The following is a 19,517-nucleotide window of genomic DNA, read 5'->3' as shown; positions in this document are numbered from 1 at the left end:
AAAAACAACAGGCAAAGAAATAACATTTTGGTTATTTTCCTAATTATTATATTAGCTCATATCCAAATCATTCATCTAGAGCTAGGATGGAGAGCCAGTTTCAGCCCACAGTCTGTTTTTGCAACTTTAACTGGGACAGAGCCATGCCCGCTCATTTACATTTTCTCTGTGGCTGCTTTTACGCTACTAGAGCAGAGTCGAATCACTGCAACAGAGACCACATGGCCTGTAAAGCCTAAAATACTTAGTATCTGTTCCTTTACAGATAAAATTTTTACTTCCTTCATGCTTTTCTTACACTTTATGAAGAAATAAGATGCATGACAATGAAACCAAAAATACTGGATTGGAACCTATCCCCTGATCCACACCAGTGTCTGGCTACTCACCCATCTCATGATGTGACTTTCCTAGAAATATGTTTGAAATCTCAATTCCTTTGAAAGGCATGCAGCAAAGGTTCGGGACTACCTGTCTAAATGGTCACACTGGGACTGCACGGTTAAATCTAACTTACAGGGTCAGATGGTTAAATCCCACAGTTCTCAAAGTGAATGCTCTTGCCAGAAGTCGAACATGAGTAAAAATTACTCCAATTGCTTCTTCAAACTCAGTAAGTTTCTGCAGAACTGGAGAAGTCTCAATAAGTTGTCGATCAGTATTCGGCTCTTGTAGCTGCAGGAAAAGAATAAAAATAAATAAAAATCACATGCAGTTTTTGGTTACAAGAGTAATTATCAACTCTAGGATAGTGTTTTATAAAATTCCTTCTCCCATGGGCAGAAATTTCTGAAATGCCAATAAAACACGGAAGCTTCTTTCTCATCCCTTAGAATGGCAAACAAACCTAATATTTAAAGAAGGCTCAAATAATATTTTCCAATCTTCTATCAAGTTTCAAGGCCAAGTACTGTACACAGATAGTTCAAAATCCCATGTATTATACTAACTCCCCGAGGAATGGGCAAAGTGAAGAACTGCTCATGGAGAATATGTATATCTAGTAATGCAGTGGTTCTCAAACTTTCACGTTCATCAGAACCCTTATAGAGCCTATTACATCCAAATGGCTGGGCCCTACTCCCAGAGTTTCTGATTCAGTATGTCTGGAGTAAGGACTGAGAATCTGCCTGTCAGACGAGTTCCCGGGAGAGGCAGAGGCTGCTGGTATGGAGACTGACCTTTGAGAACCACCCTATGAGGGGAATATGACCTCTGTGTGTCTTCTAGGGACCAGCCTATTTTGGCAAATGAACATGATTAAAGCTGGATTTAGCTTACACTGGAGATTACTGTACCACCCGGCAGGTGCTCCACAAAACAATAAGTCTTGAACAACTCAATGCAAAAGTGAGAGTATATACGAGAAGAGTAATGAAAGTGAACATTTTCAACAACTTTGGACAATTTCATACTAATGTTTCTAAAGTTCTCTGAATTAATGCCATTTATTACTGTAAAGCCTCTCATTAGAGTTCAGCCACTAGTGCTTCTTATATATGTATAATGTACATATACATACATGCACATATAAAAATGTGTATGAGAATATATATATATATATATATGCATACATATATGTCTCCAGGTAAAACAGAAATAAAAGGAAAGAATACACAGAGTTTTTAAACCAACTGGGAAAAAGGATGTCACCACATACAGATCTTTTAAATACCAAAATCTTGAGTAAAAAGTCATCACACTGTACTAAAATTTTAATTTACAATATGTTTTAAGCAATCTGAGTCAAAGCCCTCAATTTCCAAGATCTAAATTAGGTTACAATTTAGCAATGTTAATTTTGTATTTGTTCTTTTTACTAAACACACACTTGCTTCCACATTATTTTCTCTTTAATAGCAGCCAGGGAGATACACTAGAAACAACATATTAAGCTTTGAATATCACTTTTTTGGGGGAGAGAGGGCACCACACCACAACCACACAAGTATTCCTCTGGTCTTATGAGGGAAGGTGACCCCCAGTGCTCCCCTCACCCCACCCCAAAGCACAAATGCAACACATGGGTTCATTTTACTATTTGTTGCAAAGTTTTCCAGTTCTGCTTGACACCCCAGCTTAAAGTCATAATGTCACTGAAGGGAATCAAAGGTTGATAAAAGCAGGAGGGAAAAATAGGCAAACTAAAGTAACGGGACTACCCGGAGCTATAAAGCTCACTGCAGACAGGAAGGTCGCACTTACTTGCAGTGGGTGGAGAGGATAATTGAGCCAGACTTCGCGCAGGTCCTGGAAAATAGAGTGATGCCTTTAATGCTCCAGGGAGCCATTTAACACACTCTGGAGTACTAAATAAAATGCCATTATTTGAAATAGTGAACTATTTCAGATGCTGACTCCACTTACTGCAAATTCAATAGTGCTAGCAAACTAATTTTTTTTTAAGGGTATTCACCACTCAAACTGCCTGTAGTGACTCTAATTAGCCTATTAAGCTGGGGAGGAAAAGAGCCACCTCCACCCCCAGAAGTCAAAGATACCTTTTAAAACTCAGTTACACATTTGCTTAACCTAATACACGGGACTGAGTTGCTGTTTTAATCATATTTTTTAGTTTACCATTCCCCAGAAATGTGCATCAGCTCTGCCTTTTGTAATTAAAACTCATCTCAGATGTCTTTTATTTTAGGCACTCATTCATCAGCATTTCAGCTGCTTTAAGGTGGGGTGGAAAACATCCAAATCTAGTTCCTAAACTCTCAGATCTATAAGACCACACTTTTACCACAGGTCACTACAAATGTTTCCTTGAAATATGAAAATGAGTGAATTTTATGGAGAAGCCCAGTACCTTATTTTATCCACTGAGCTAAATCTAGAGGCAGTTATAATTAGAACTTCCTCAGGATTAAAATGTTTTTCTTTCAGTTTTAGACTCTAGGGAGCCTCTGACTGAATCTACTTTCTGGCCTTGATGTTAGGTTTTTCAAACAAATAACAAAAGATTTTTAAAAAGAGGGAAAAAATATTTTTTAAAAATTTGGGGGGGGAAGAAGTATAAGAATATTTATTATCACTGTGACACACATGATGACAAAATGAAATAAAATACCCAATATTTTTGGAAAACTTGCATCCCACTTAGAGGGTTTTGGGGGATTTTTTTGGCCAATATTAAAATAAAAACAAAACAGGGGCGCCCGGGTGGCTCAGTTGGTTAAGCGACTGCCTTCGGCTCAGGTCATGATCCTGGAGTCCTGGGATCGAGTCCCGCATCGGGCTCCCTGCTTGGCAGGGAATCTGCTTCTCCCTCTGACCCTCCCCCCTCTCATGTGCTTGCTCTCTCTCATTCTCTCTCTCCCACATAAATAAATTTAAAAAATCTTAAAAAAAAAAAAAAAAACCTAAACATCAAACTGTTCTTTTAAGGCACTTTAGAGAGCTTCTCTTAACCAATTCAATAACCTTTTCCTTGCATTCTCTGTAGCATGAATTACGCTGAGTGTCACTCCGTTCTTGCAACTTTCTCATGTTCTCTCATGCTTTTTTCCTCCGCAAAGCAGTGAGCCCAGTGCTGGCACATAGAAGACACTACTACTAATGTTGGTCATATCAACAGTAACAATAAACAGCCATCTCTTCCAACCAACTCCAATCTCCAAAATTCAAAATTCTCAGCAACTTGATTCCTTTCTCCCTTCTCCTTTGTTTTTCACTCAGTGACACTGTGATATCTCCTTAGATGTCTTACATGTATAACTGCTTAACCCCTCACGACTAGATTATTTCAATTGCCTCCATTTCCTTTCATCTACCCTACTCAGAGATCAGGTTCTGCCACACCTTGGTGCCAGAGAAAATATCCTGTAAAAAATCCAGATTGGAATCCCAGCTCTAGCATTTATTAGCTCCAGGCAAAACCTCTACCTTCAGTGTGTTCTGGAAAATGTTCATTGACCGTTGACATTTATTAATGCAACTTTTTTTTCCTTATTTTATTTCTTTCATCATGATAAGTGTACTCCTTAATCCCCATCACCTATTTGACCCATCCCTCCACCCACCTCCCCTCTGGTAACCCTCAGTTTGTTCTCTATAGTTAGGAGTCTATTTCTTGGTTTGTCTTTCTTTTTATTTTCCTTTGCTCACTTGTTTTGTTTCTTAAATTCCACATATGAGTGACAGATTAGATGGTATTTGTTTTTCTCAGACTGACCTATTTTGCTTAGCCTCATATCTCTGGTTCCATCTACATTGCTGTAAATGGCAAGACTTCATTCTTTTTAATGGCTAAATAATATTCCTGCGTGTGTGTGTGTGTGTATTCTTTATCCATTCATCTGTCGATGGACACTTGGGTTGCTCCATGGTTTAGCTATCGTAAAGAATGCTGCAACAAACATAGGGATGCATGTGTCCTTTAGAATTAGTGTTTTTATATTTTGGGGGTAAATATCCAGTAGTGTGATTACTGGATCATAGGGTAGATCTATTTTTAATTTTTTGAGGACTCTCCATACTGTTTTTCACAGTAGCTGTGCCAGTTTGCGTTCCTACCAAGAGTGCACGAGGGTTCTTTTTTCTCCTCATCCTTGCCAACACTTATTGTTTAGCAACATATTTTTGTTGAATACATACTATGTATTAGCTTACTTAGACAAATGAGATACCATTCCTGTCCTCAAAGGAGCATAGTGGGGAAAAATGAAGGTAAGTATAATTTAATGGACTGAGAGAGGTTCTATAATAGAGATATGTACTAAATGCAAGGAAAACTCTGCTTGGGGGGTGTGAGATAAAGCTTCAAAGAAGAGGTAACTCTTCAGATGTACCCTGAAGAACATGAGGAATCTGGCAAATCAGCAGAGGGAGGGAATCAAAAGCAGAGCACCATAAATGCACAAGTAGTATGTCTCAAAGAACATAGGCACAAAAAGTTAACTCCTAATAGGCAGAACACAGAGGATTTCAGGGCAGTGAAAATACTCTATATGATATTATAATAGATACATGGCATCATACATTTGTCCAAATCCACAGAACATACAAGGTATACTATGGACTTTGAGTGATGATATAGGTTCATCAATTGTAATAAAGGTACCACTCTGATGGGTGATGTTGATAAAATGGGAGAGGCTGTGAATGTGTGGAGGCAAGGGATATATGAGAAATTTTTACTCTGAATTGGGCTATTAACCTAAAACTGCTCTAAAAAAATCAAGCCTTAAAAAATTTTTTAATTAAAAAAGGGAATTCCTAGAATGGCACAAAGGAGAAGTTAGAAGATGGGAGACAAAAAATAGATGGGAGTCAGATTATGAAAACTATTAAATACTCTGTTATATAATACAGACTCTGGCAGACAGTAAAGAAATCAAAGACCATAATCAAATCCGTACATTAAAAAGAAGACAACACTAAATGTAGTATGAATGAGAGACTGGAGTCGTGGGGAATCACAACCAGTTCAGTATTTCATGTGAGAGATGAGGAGGGTAAACACTAAAGCAATAGGATAGCCAACAGTGAACCAATTCAAGAGATACTAAGGACAGAACTGATAGGAGTTTGCAACTGAATGGAGATGGGAAGAAAAAAGCTTCAAGACAAAAAGAAGATCCTAAGGTTTGGGTTTAGATGATAAAAGTAAGGGAGGTGAAATATGTTTTGGTATTAAGGTGATGAGCTGAAATGCTAAAAATGTTGAAAGGAGGTATCTGTGGAACACCCGCATGAAGCTGCCAAGGCGCCATTTGAAAAGACACTTATTCTAATTTCTGGAGCTCCAGAGAAAGGCCAGGGTCGGAGATACTGGGCCAGACATGTAAAGACCAAAAGGGGGTGGGGAGGGAGTGGGAGAATATGAAAGATTACAGAGTAATCTCTCCCTATCTTTCTAAGAGGCCCATTGGGATGGTCAACTTGCAACAATGGATCTGAAGGTACTGGGAAACCATGAAGGGTCACACAAAGATAAAAACCTGGAACCAGGAAAAACGGTCTGGGCTGAAGAGTGAATGAACAGCAGACCAGGCTGGGAAGGGAAAAACAGTCCTGCTGTGAACAGGAGAGGAATGACACAGTTAAAGCCCGCTGCAAAGTTCACAGGAAACTGTTTCCCTCAAGGTCTTACAGCAGCTGTAAAATGTCAGAACATATCGCCTCTTTGAGGGACTACTGCTTTCTTGCCAATGTTGCCCTCTGACCTGCTTTGCTATGTCTTATCCTCTAAATAAAGATTACTGGGGACACTTTTGCTAACCTGCCCTTGGCTCCTGACAGCACCCAATTCCAAATTAATCCCTGGATCCTTCTGATCCAGCCTCAGAAAAGGCAAGCAACCGAGAACTGATCCCTGCTTTCCTACCCCCCCCCCCTTAGAATCTGCCAGCACCAACCCAGGCCTAGGAAAGGACTTGCGCCTCCCTGACTACATGGGTTCAATCAATCTGACTTTGTGGGTCTACAGGTTTGTGTCTGGCTGTCTGCAGCTGATTAGACTTTCACACTACCATTACTCAAAAAAAAAGTTCAACGGTTCACCAGTGTCTCTGATGCGCCACACCTAACAGATGTAAACCAAAATGGAGATGTCAAATGCATTAGACTGTTCTAGTGTGTGCACTTGAAAACGCTGAAATGGAAAGACCATATCTTACTAAGCACTGTTCAGTTTCATAAAAGACACAGTAAAATGAATTCTGAATCTCAGCCGTCCCATTTGTAAGACCATGTTCAGACTCTGCTTTTTCATTTAGTCACTTATTCATTTCATTCCTTTAACGAATATTTATTAAATAGTGCCAGCACTGCACTCGCTACTGGAAATATAAGATAAACTTGCTAAGTAGACAAGTGGGAGAAAAGCAGTTTAAAGAGAGAAAAGAGAGAAAAGAATCTAAACAAAAACTGGTGCAATTAAGAACACACAGTGTATAACTGCATATGATTTAGGAAAAGAAGAACACAGAATGGATGGGGAGGATGCAGGTAAGATGGGAGAAGAGGGTGGGGGAGCTTGGGGGGGTTAGGGGGAGCTTGGGGTAGGTAGGGGGACCAGTTTAAGGCAAGACTGGGGGAAGAAAAAAGTAAAGAGGTTGCTGAAATTGCCAACAAAAGATAAAGGCCAGAACAAAGATATTTTAAGATTTGAGAAAAAGACTTAAAATACACGCCATCTGTTACAGATATAAATCAAGATGCACACTCATTTAATATGTGTAGGGCAAAATGGGGGAACAGGGAACATCTGTAGATAACTTTCCCATCAGGAGAGAATTCACACACATAAAATCATCACATATCTCTATAAAAACAAATATAAAAAATCAAATCCTCAGATATGAACTTCATCCAGGTCACATTTTTCAAAACTATTGATTTTTTTTTTAAACTATCCTAAGTAATACAGTAATAACATCTGACAGCCACTTAAGCTGAAGGTTTCAGAAAGGCTTAAAACACTGGCTTCCTATGTTCTTTATTGCTCCATGAGGGCTATTTCACTCAATTATAATGACATTTCAGTTTGGAATACAGAGTTGCTTCTCCCTTTAAATGTTAAATTGACTTGTTTTGGTACAAAAAGCATCTAGTATGCTCTATTACATGCAGGATTAAAAAGGTAGCTCTAGCAATATTAATAGCTTAATACTTTAGTAACAACAGAAACTATTTCAGAATCTATCATTTGTTCTTAAACTATAATTTGCTTAAGAAAAAAAGTACTTCCATACTCTTTATTCATAGCCCTATTAGAAACTCCCGATGAACTGACTTTCTAAAATAAATGTACATTTATCTAGTCTACATAATTTACATAAAGACAAATCATAAGCAGAAAAGCCAAAAAGGCGATAGCTTCAAGTAAGCCTGCATGGGGTAGGTACCCAACGATTATGAAACAGAAAATCATAATTAACTTCAAGACACTTCAAAATAAAGCAAAGTATTCATATTGAATTTGTAAGTGGCCCCGAGGAGAGACAGGGTTTCAGGTAGAGGACAAGCCCTCGTGTAAGTGTCTACAGCACTTTTCCCTTTTGCAACAGAGCCGAGTAAGCTATTCTGATGTCCTTGAAGTCTACCATCTATAGCAGATTCGGGGACTTTGTTTCTCCTACACTCTCTTTAAACACAATCACTAATTGATATAAAATCCTCTGTAATAATATATAACTGAGAAAAATCAAATGATTCAGGATAAATACCGGATCATTAAAGAGTAAGCGTCCAAATAACTGTTTGGCTTCCTCCAGGCTTCCCTCCAAGTAAACAGCTCCTAGATAAAAGGATGGGAACGCCAAAAGGAAGGCTGCATTAATATTCACAGAATATTACATATCTCTATAAAAACCAAAAGGCAAGTCAAAACCCACTCACAGAAAAAAAACCGACAAGACCAGAAGCAATTGTTTTAAAGGTAGCATTTTCCCTCTTTTAGCCAGGATTTGTATTCTAAATTAGACTGAAATATGAAATTCAATTTACTGAAATCTAAACCCAATAATTTTAAGTAAAAAGAGGGCTAATCTGAGCTATCATGAAGGGTATGGGTATGAACTTACTAAGGGAACTATGCACAAACCCTGGCTTTATGAGCATGTTAGGTTTTATTTTATTTTGCTTTCTATTTATAGTTTATGTTTCAGACCATAAGAAAATCTGATAAAACCCGAGTTCAGATCAATGAAGATTTCTGCAAATAAAAATCAGGACAACTTTTTCCTTTAATTTGAAATAACTTTTAACATTAAATTGGATATCAAATCAAGTAACATTTTAATTGGGTATCAAATAACTCCAGAGTAAGGTAGTCATATAGCTTTGAAATCATATTTTTATATCTGTCTTCAGAAAGGCATTTTTAAATGTAAAATATTAAGATACTTAGGGTTTTTGATGAATAAATACATTTATTATTTATTATTTATCAGTAGTTGTAGTTATAATAATAATAATAATGCTAATAATAATGATGATGATAGTAGTAGCAGTCATGGTTTGGGGGCCACTCATGCCCTAGGCACAGTGCAAAGCATTTGCACATTCTTATCTTTACCTTCACAGGCACCTCAGTAAGAAAGTATTACAGAAGTTTTATAGGATTTGGGTTCATAGTAGGTGATTTGGGGAAGGGTTTGAGGAAATGGAACTCTGAATCAGACGCTGCCAAGACTGGATATTAAGATCCTTACAACAATTCTGTGAGGTAAGTGACACTATCTCCATGTCATTGATGGGGAAACTGAGGCTCAAAGAGATTCAATAACTTGGTGAAGACACAGTGCTGATAAATAAAGCAAGAAGGAATTGAATCATGTCTACCTGGCTCAGGAGCCAACCATAACACTAACTAACTGTTAAAATTATTATGTGTACAGAGCACAATAATTCCATGTGACAAATTCTCTGAAAATAGACATATTTGTGCAAAACAGACATAGCTGTGAAAAGACTGTGGATAATAATTATTAAACATTCTCCTGTTACCATCATCAGCACAAAACTATAATGGGATGCTTTTATATTCATTTTCAAAGGAAGAAGGAAAATTGATAAGGAAGTACAAAGGCCTTTAAAAAATAAAATGTACTTGATCATTTATTTAAAAAAAAAATCAAGGAATTGTCAATCTACTGTAACATTTCATTGTAAAGCATACTTGCAATCATCAGCTAATTAACTCTTCATAACTTTCCTGTACCAACAGCTGACTATATTCCAGTTACAGTAAAAAAGAAACCAAGGAAGTAAAGTGCCTGCCTCAGTCTTACTTCGAGTGAATAAGTTATAGTCATACATACTCAAGCCCTGGGATTTAAAAGATGCAGTGTTTTCAAGATGCTTAAATGAGAAAATCTTGTGAACAGTTTAAAATATGATCAAAAACAATATCAGGGCCTCATGAACAACCTACTTACTGTTTATTTATGTATGTGATCCTGAATCGGATCTGGAAAGTAATCCACCTACATATTAACTCACTTCAGTTCAATTCAGCATATACTAAATATGCACGTACATGACATCAGACACCAATTCAGGCATCAGGAATGCAAGAAAAGAAAGCAAGACTGCTCGCTCTGGAAGAGCTACACTAACCACAATACAACAAAGTTAGTGTTATACTAGGGACCTCACATGCTTTGGAAACAAATAATTTTGTCCCAAGTCTCCACACTGAATTTTATATGCTCTCCAAACATTTTAAATATGTAAGAAACTAGATTATAAAAAGAGAAATTACCTATTAATGCTTCAAAACAATTAGCCATTGCATGCCGAAGGTCTGATTCTCTACAAAGGTCAGGTCCATGAGCATAAAGCATAAATCGATCCAGTTCAAGTTTCTACAAAATTCAAAATGACAAGTAAGAAAGAATTTGGCAAAATCATAACTGTAACAATTCAACCTCTCCTGGGGGTAAGGAGTAATGGTTACAAATTAATTGGCCTTGTGTCAGTATATTAAGAGAGTTTAGCTTGCCATTCATTAGGAGTCCTTACATATGGTTCAGATCTGACTAACCGCAACCTTTCCCCAAGTAGGCTTCTATGAACTCTGATGTTTCAATTCTGATGGTTCAGAAATGATCAGACCTGAGTCCAATTCCAAGTTCAGACCAAGCACTAGTCCAAGCTGGAAAAAGACTATGCTATAAGACCATGGGCCTCTGGATTCACCCAACATGTCTAGAGAGACACGAACACAACCCAAAGTTAACCTCTTTGATTCCTGAGTTATGTGGTACTGATATTTGTACTATACAACAGATTTCTATGTGGTAGAATAAATGGGGGTCCTCAGAAGACTTCTAAATGCCTTATACCTCTAAATCTTTTTTTTTTTTAATTTGGTAAGGATTTTTGCAGCTCTTTATCTTTGTACTTGTGTCCCCTTTATGAGGTCTCCATACTTATCTTTCTGAAGGCTCAGTGAGATCTTCTGAGCAATGGGGTTGGATTTATCTTACGGGCTCTGGAATATTGTTTGTAATGAATTATGCTTCCTTTTTTTATTTGGCCTCAGAAAAGTTTAGAACCAAATTTGTGGTCAAAATTGTGTAGGACTTTGGAATATATCTGTGTATAATAACTTTACCTCTGGCTTCCTTTTTCTGTCTTAACCATATTTTCTCTTTACTCTGAGTTCAGTACCTACTTATTTCTTATCCTATTGTATTATAATATACAAATCAAGTCCTTTAAGAACTAGACACAGTATGAATGATTTTTTTAAATAAAACTCCTGAGACTGAATAAATGGAAATCATAATTCTTTCCATAAAAGGAGAAAAAAACAAACATTGCATAAGCATGCAATAAATCTGTTTCCATTACCCTATAATTCAATTCAATAAATTCTTACTAAGCTGTAACATGTTACATAATAAGGACCAAGTCACAAGTCAATGAACAACATAGGATAATATAAGTCTCATCAGTCCTCAGATAAGATACTCAGATTTTGTGTGTCTCAGTATGCATGTTAAAAATATCCATATCCATTTACACTGGAAAAGGTAGAGACAATAAAAACAAGAGATATATGCTATCAGTATTCTGTATTGCTAGGAATTCATGAGTACAAAATATATTCAAATGAGTTTTGACTACCACAAATACAACAGCAGAAAACACCTCTTTTAAAAAATTGATCCCTAAGTGCAAGAACTTATGGTAGAATATGTAAATTTCATCTGTTGCACAACTTCACTGGGAAAATCCAATTGTTTGCTAATCTCTGGAGCCCTGTTTGGGAATAGACTGCAAGCCATATTTTATATTACAAACAACTATTCTGGAATGCTATGAATTTTCCAACTTTTCATAATCCTTGCTCTACATCTTTACTTTTTCATGTAGGCATTAGTGGAACTTTTAAAAAGGAGAGTGGTGTTCAACTGGTATATGTATGGAAGTGTTCGTTTGTCTGGAGAGCTGACCTGGAGCTTTCATTAGGTTCTTAAAGATTCTCAGCAATCCTTGGTCAAGTGCCCCCTTCCCAAGTGGTTAAGAGCCACTAGTCTAGACCAAGGGCAAGGCCACCATTACCTTCTACTGGAGCAGACGGGTGTTGAATGCTATAGGAATGTCAGTACTTGGGGTGGAGGAAGATCATAGAGAAAGCTCAAGGGAGAAACTGGCCAAAATAACTCATCACCTAATGTGTCACAGAGCAGTGTCTGTTTTCCTGTTAGGGCAATTTTCCACGCTTTGTAAATATCCTCCCTACAACTGTTTGAAAAATAATTATACAATTCCATTACATTTTAAACTGGAAAAAAAAAAGTGGGGGGAGTAGGTTGACAACAACTTATTCACATGTATTTCCAATGAACACTTACGTGTCCTCTCAGGAAACATCTGACAGTTAAATCAACTGAACACTAAAGCAGTTTTAGGTAGAGTTGTGGAATTTCATTCATGGTAAAGCTGCTAAAACAAAGAAGCATCCCTGTTGCCTATAGTTTCTCATTAACACATCATTGTTTACATTCTCAAATGCCATCACTATGATGACTACGATGTTACCTAAAATAAAATAATATACTCTTGCTAACATAAAAACCAGAGTCTAAAATAAACCATTTGGAATATACTTAATGCCTCAGCAAGATCAAATTAAGAACTAGATTTTATCTAGTCTTTTCTATCAAATTCCAACATTTATATCAAAATGAAGAAAAAAAAAATACTTAAAGGAAAAATCAAGGAAAACCCAAAAAAGCTTTTCCAGTGAATCACTGGTGTTGGGGGATTTAAGGGCCACGGTTTCCTCTACTATTGAATAAACCCACAGGTCTATAAAATGTAATAATTTATAATGAGAACAGTGGCAGCCACAATAAAAACAACCAACTCCTACTAATTTATTTACCTGTTTGTGTGATTACTACAAACAGGGATTGTGCCAAGCACTTTATAAACTGAATTATTAAAACTCAAACAAATAATCTCATTTGATTCTCACAACCACCCTGTGTGGCAGATGTTGATGCCACCTCCATTTTGCAGATGAGAAAGCAGAGACTTGGAGGAGACAACAATTTGTCTATGGCCCCCCAATTTGTAAGAGGGGCATGGATTGGAATCCTCATGGCCAATCCAAGCGCCTGTGTTCTGTTTGCTATAACTTACTATACTAAGACACCGCACAAAGAAAGGAATGAGATCATGTAAATAAGTAAAATGTCTACCATGAATCTAAATTGAGAAAAGGTTCTCTTAGTCAAACAATGAAGTCAGCTAGCTGGACAGCCTAAACACTAAATCTTCATTACTGGGATTTGTGATGTTTGGGGATTCTCAAAGATCGATAAAGTATCCCTTGTGGGTATGAATGGGCAGGCATATTCTATTCAAAGCTATAATGCTGCTTATTAATGTAAATCAAAGACAAATGTAATACAGAAATAGCACACAAAGGGAAAATACAAAATATTTAATTTCTTTTGCTCTGTTCTTATTCTTTTCCCCAAATGTTTAACTCTGTTCACACACATCTGTCAAATTTCTCCTCTTCTGTTATCAAGTTACTTCACCATGGAGTTCATTAGCTGCTGGTGAACCCACAAATGTAACAGAACTAATAAGGTTGAATCTTTAAAACCCAAACAAAAAAAATCCTTCCTGGTCTATAAAATATTAAACTCTTAATACACCCTAAAGAGCTACTTATTCAAATGCAAAACTATGCATGGACTGAAGACGAAAATGTCAGACTTTACTACAAATGTGTCAGACATTTGACATACCTTTGCTAACATGGCAAGGTGCTGATTCTGAACAATGGCAGTACGATAAGTTGCTAATCCTCCTTCTTCCAGACTCGGAAACAAATAGTACAAATGGACACTGCAAAAAAAAAAAAAAAGGCATATAAATAAATATGCATCACAACATCCTGTCTGTAGCTCCAAGTCATAAAAATAGGCCTGGCACACAATATCTGCACAATAGATACCAGCTGAATTGAACTAAACTGAAGGGTTTGATTAAAAGTCTTTGAAAGTTAACTAGTAAGCACAGTGTATCTGAGTACGCTAACACCCAAACAACACCATTAACTACTATTTTCACATTTACTTCTGTTAAAAGACTGCTCTGGCAAATCTGGCGACAAAGACCTGAAGGGCTGGTCACATACTGCTGAGAGCAAACCGATGTGACACTCAGAAATCGGGCCTGGAAACAAATACCTTTGCTTGGGCTGCATTATGATTGGCCTCTGAAGAGAAGCCTGGGTGGGGCAGCAGCGGTAGCGTGTCCCTGACAGGTGTGACAGGGACAGGAGCAGAACTGAGAGTGGCACACGTGGTTGCTTGTGCCCTGACGAAAGCCAAACGGGTTGATGAGGAAAGTGCTCGGATATGGAGGAAGGCCCCATGGAAAGCCAGTTCGGACCATGACCGCAACTGCCTCTTCTAAATCGCGGACCAGTTTTTAAGATCCACTGTTGATCAGGGCAGCTAAGCTTATGTAGTCCTATTGTGTCCAGCGAGAACAGGCTTGCAGAGCAGCCCCTCTGCCTCATTATGTCCTTCTTGGGAAAAGAAATGACCCAGAGAGAATACAAATAGCTCAAGACCGCTCCCAGAGAAGCATGCATTGTCTCCCTTTAAAAGAGAAACGATGTGGGTATGAAAACACAAAATGCACTTTCCTACCCTTATCACCAAATTAAGGACACGAAAACACTTCTGGGGAGAAAACACATATAAATGCATACATACACACACCAAAATCTCGTCATTAAAATTACTTGTAAGTTTTACTTCCCTTGAGATTGGAAAGAGTGAGAAATGGATCAAAGACAAATCCTAGAAAATGAAATGACATTTTAAAATATCATCCCTTTCTCTACAAATTGAATATAAGCTCTGAAGCATCTAGACCAAGACAAGCTGATCTCTTGTGGCTGTGGCAACTTGAACATAAACTTGACAGGACAAAGACAGTAGCCTTTCATCTTGCAATCTTGTGCATTACTGCGTCAGTGAGTACAAATTATCAGGGCAAGAGCCACAGACATGTGGCTTTCAAGCTCTACAGAAAGGACAAAATATGGTGTTTCAATGCCTTATTTAGCTAATTTAGGTAATATAGTAAGTATGTTACCTATAAAATGTAATTATTGGGGGACAGCAGAAAAACCTCCTTACCTGGTCAGAAATTCAACAACAGCATCACCTAGGAACTCCAACCTTTCATTGTGATTAATCCTATAGGAGAATTAAAAAGATCACTTAAAATGGGAAACATTTACATTCCTTCCATCTCTTCTCAAAGAAAAGACATATAAGAGTTAGCTCCTTTTGTAATTGAAACATCCCACCTTATTCCTCACAATCAAAAGCACTGACTGCCATCTCAGCTGGAGTATGAGACACCTACTGGGGAAGGGAGGGAGCATTCTATCCTACTATGTGGTTCGGGCCTTCCAACCTGGGGGCTTCCTTCCCCTGAGAATCAGATTTAAAGTGAGGAGCTATCACCCTAACAAATGAATCTTTCCACACTGCTATCAGGTAGGTCAGAGAAAGGAGAATGTACTCTAATGAGTTAGAACTGAACACTGAAAAATCCGTTTGGTACAACGTTCCAAGAACAGCTTCCCATTGCCCAAACTCTAAACTTAACTTAGCTTCTAAAGTCCTTTAAAAGAGGCCTAATCTACTTTTTTAAGTCCCGGTAACCACTGCTATCCTCTCCCACCTATGTTTTGGGCTCTTGTCCCAAAACTACGTGGTACTCTCTGAAAGGGGCATCCGCCCTGAAACTTTCCACCATCTTCCCTGTGCACAGAGCCACACAAACCTACTCATCCCTCAAGGTCTAGTGAAATGTTGCTTCTCTACGAATCCCTGCCGGATTCTTCTCATCAAAATTAATACCTCCCCCTCAGCGCCTATCACACATTATTTACACCTTCACTGTATGAGGAAGGCACATCTCGGAGGCTAAGTTCCTCACATCCAAGTAGAAGGCTGAAGGACCAGGAAGGTGGTCCACAAACAACTTCCCTCAGCCTCTCAGAAAGTCTGGCACAGCCAGCTTCCCTCGGGGCTCCAGCAGATCACTATCCCTGGTTGGGCAGAGATGTGACACGATCTGGTTTAGGTTTTTAAAGGGCCACCCTGGCTGCTATGCAAAGAATGTGTGAGGGAAGACAAGCACTGAGGAGGGTACTGTGGCTCTCCAGGGAGACATGCCCGAGGCTCGGGCTTGGGAGGCGATGATGGAGGAGGGGAGAAAAGAAAGAATGAAGGTCAATGCCTGGATTTTGGCTTCCATAGTTGGGTGAAAGGCAGTGGTGCCATTTACTGTGAAGGGAAGACCAAAAGTGGAACAGGTTTGGGCAGAAGCAGGAGTTGCATTTAATTTATTTATTTTTTTTAATTTTTATTTGACAGAGAAAGACACAGCAAGAGAGGGAACACAAGCAGGGGGAGTGGGAGAGGGAGAAGCAGGCTCCCTGTGGAGCAGGGAGCCCGACGAGGGGCTCAATCCCAGAACCCTGGGATCATGACCTGAGCCAAAGGCACACGCTTAACGACTAAGCCACCCGGGCGCCCCAGGAGTTGCATTTTAGGCATGTTCACTTTGAAATGTCCACAAAACAACCAAATGGAGAAATCCAGGATATATATTAACCTGCTGTTCGTGGGCAAGAACAAAGCTGATAAAAAATCTTTAGTAGGAGTGGTCAATGTTTAGACAGGATTTCGGGTGATGGAACTGGATGATACTACCTAGGGAGAGAATGCAGCTAGAGAAGAGGGGTCCCAGGACTGAGCCCAGGGGAGGGTCACACTTGAGGTCAAGCAGAAGGGAAACCAGCAAAGGAAAGAGGACTGGTGGGGGGTGGGGGGTGGGGGGTTGCAGAAAAGGAGGCAAGTGTCAAGAAAGAGACAGACTCAAGTAAGATGCAGAGAAAGCACTGATGCAGCAGTGCTGAGGACGCTATTGAGGCCACCGGGGGCCAGCTCTGTGAAGTGAAGAAGACACACCTGATTCTGGTCAAAGCAGGCTACAAAGTGACATGCGTCCAAAGCTGCATATGGGAAGAAGCCGAGTGCCTGTTTCAGGGCCAACGGTGGACAGACAAACCACTGGGGGACGGGGGATTATAACAGGAGGAAACCAGAAAGGATGGTAACAAAAGTGACAGGGAAAGGAGAGCACACTGAGCCCCTGGGACCTAAGCAAAGAAGGCAAGGGACAGGCATGGGACTGAGCAGGATCTCACCTGACTCCAGAGACTTCTTTAAATATCTCTGACACTGACCCTCATCTTCTCCAAAAATTCAATAGCTGACTATCAAGTCCAAACCTGCCTGGTTTTCAAGGCCATTCTTTATCTAGTTCCACGGTAGTCACCCATTTCATCTTTTTTTTTCTTAAAAGATTTCATTTATTTATTTGACAGAGAGAGAGCACAAGCAGGGGTAGCAACAGAGGCAGAGGGAGAAGCAGACTCCCCGCTGAGCAGGAAGCCCGATGCGGGACACGATCCCAGGACCCTGGGATCATGACCTGTGCCGAAGCAGACGCTTAACCAACTGAGCCACCCAGGCGCCCCTCATCTATTTTCAACAGCCATTTACAACTCTCGGTTGACCAACCTCTGCACTGTACCAGACACACCACTGCTTGTCCCAAATCCTGCTCATTCTTAACGTCAGCTGGCGATCTGCCCTAACTGCTGGAGCCCCCAGCAATGCTGGCACACCCCCACACCTGCATCCCCATCCCCACATGATTTAAATGTTTATCACTCAATTTATTTCAAAATTATATACCATCTTTTATTGTTCTCTGATTTTTGTGTGCCAGTTTAGTTTCCATATTTAAAGTGACCTTATGGTTTCAGTATATGCGGAAAATAAAAAAATATTTATTTCCAAATTAAATGACTCTTGGCTACCCAATTTTTACTTGGTAATTTGAGTTCAATTTTATATTATCTCACATATCTCCTAAGTTAATTTTTTCACCCTAACATTCCTCCACAGTTTAGAATTTTAAAGGAAAACAAATATAGTAGGAGAAAACTAGAAAGATCTGAGCAACAAAGATGTGATTCTGAACACTCATTTCAATATATGGCCTTTACTTATGTGAAAAAGGCATTCTGGAAAGCAGTTAATGGCAAATAATGGAAAATGAAGAAAAGAAAGAGTGAACAATTTATGGCTGTGGTGAGAAATTCATAATCTAATAGCTTACAAAGAGAGAGAGAGAAAGAGAGAAAAAAAGAAAGAAAGAAATTAGGCCCTCAAACATATTTTTCTTAGTCTTACCTAATTTATATTAGATTTTAAAAGACTTTTTGTTGCTATTCCATTAGCCAAGGTGACTAAACAGTATATATTTTTTAAAAATTTATTTATTTTTGAGAGAGAGCACAGTGGGGCGGGGGGGGTGGGGAGAAACCAAGAGAGAATCTCAAGCAGACTCCCCACTGAGTGAGGAGCCTGACACAGGCCTCGATCCCAGGACCCTGACATCACGACCTAAGCCGAAATCAAGAGCCGTTCAACCGACTGTGCCATCCAGACGCCCCTGACTAAACATTATATTTAAAAAATATATCGTTTAGGGGCGCCTGGGTGGCTCAGTCGTTAAGCGTCTGCCTTCGGCTCAGGTCATGGTCCCAGGGTCCTGGGATCGAGCCCCACATCGGGCTCCCTGCTCAGCGGGAAGCCTGCTTCTCCCTCTCCCACTCCCCCTGCTTGTGTTCCCTCTCTCGCTGTATCTCTCTCTGTCAAATAAATAAAAAAAAAATCTTTAAAAAATATATATATATATATCGTTTAGAAGTTACTCAATACTGCATTTTGCTTTTTGTCAAATACAGCAGAATTCCAACAAAAGTGTCTGTCATCATTCTTGGAGAACGCATCAAGAAACAGAGGCCCTGGTTAACATGGTACCATGTTAATCCCTCAGACTTCTTGCCAAATTAATTTCGTGAAACCTAATAAGCTGTTGTCCTAAGAGACAGTGGGAACAAAGAAAAGAAATGGTGAGGTTTTGTTTTTGTTTAAAGATTTTATTTATTTGAGAGAAAGCGAGTACAAGCGGGGGAGGGGCGGAGGGAAAGGAAGAAGCAGGATCCCCATCCAGCGGGGACACAGGGCTCCATCCCAGGACCCTGGGATCATGACCTGAGCTGAAGGCAGACACTTAACTGACTGAGCCACCCAAGCGCCCCGAAATGGTGAGTTTTTAAAAAGAAAGAAATTAGAATTACCCTATTCTTTTCCAAAAGTCAGGAAAATGAAAATAGTATTTTCTGTGGTAGAGACTTTATTTTCTTCCCAACAGTTCAAAGTACTGTACAGGAAAATCTACTTAACATGGAAAGCCAGAAACTGCACCTGGGGTGGGGACAAACCATATTTGGATTGTCTTATGCTTTATTAAAAAATAAGACATCTCATCAAAGAATAATAGCTGCTTTGAGTCATATACTATTTGAATGAACTCATACTGGCATAAGTTTTACTTTAATTTGTTTTATAAACTTTCAGGGAGACAAGAAC

The 19,517-nt window shown here is 39.0% G+C and overlaps 1 protein-coding gene across 9 annotated transcripts in view; it reads right to left on the bottom strand.

The window, feature by feature from the left end:
* The window catches only part of DROSHA (drosha ribonuclease III), a 120,272-nt gene that overhangs the window by 20,726 nt on the left and 80,029 nt on the right, over positions 1 to 19,517 (bottom strand). For all 9 annotated transcript variants that reach the window (XM_045863136.2, XM_045863085.3, XM_045863093.3 and 6 more), the window contains 6 exons: positions 15,132 to 15,191; positions 13,725 to 13,824; positions 10,214 to 10,316; positions 8,175 to 8,245; positions 2,206 to 2,250; positions 518 to 675 (listed from right to left, as the gene is read on the bottom strand). In XM_045863136.2, coding sequence (XP_045719092.1) covers positions 518 to 675; positions 2,206 to 2,250; positions 8,175 to 8,245; positions 10,214 to 10,316; positions 13,725 to 13,824; positions 15,132 to 15,191 — 537 coding nt within the window. The remainder of the gene's footprint in view (positions 1 to 517; positions 676 to 2,205; positions 2,251 to 8,174; positions 8,246 to 10,213; positions 10,317 to 13,724; positions 13,825 to 15,131; positions 15,192 to 19,517) is intronic.

This window comes from Mirounga angustirostris, unplaced genomic scaffold, assembly GCF_029215605.1.
Source record: "Mirounga angustirostris isolate CCGP_5_RB_7025 unplaced genomic scaffold, mMirAng1.0.hap1 SCAF_7, whole genome shotgun sequence".
In the NCBI taxonomy this organism is placed as follows: domain Eukaryota; kingdom Metazoa; phylum Chordata; class Mammalia; order Carnivora; family Phocidae; genus Mirounga; species Mirounga angustirostris.
Note: the sequence above shows the minus strand (reverse complement) of the source record. Positions and strands in the feature narration are given on the sequence as shown.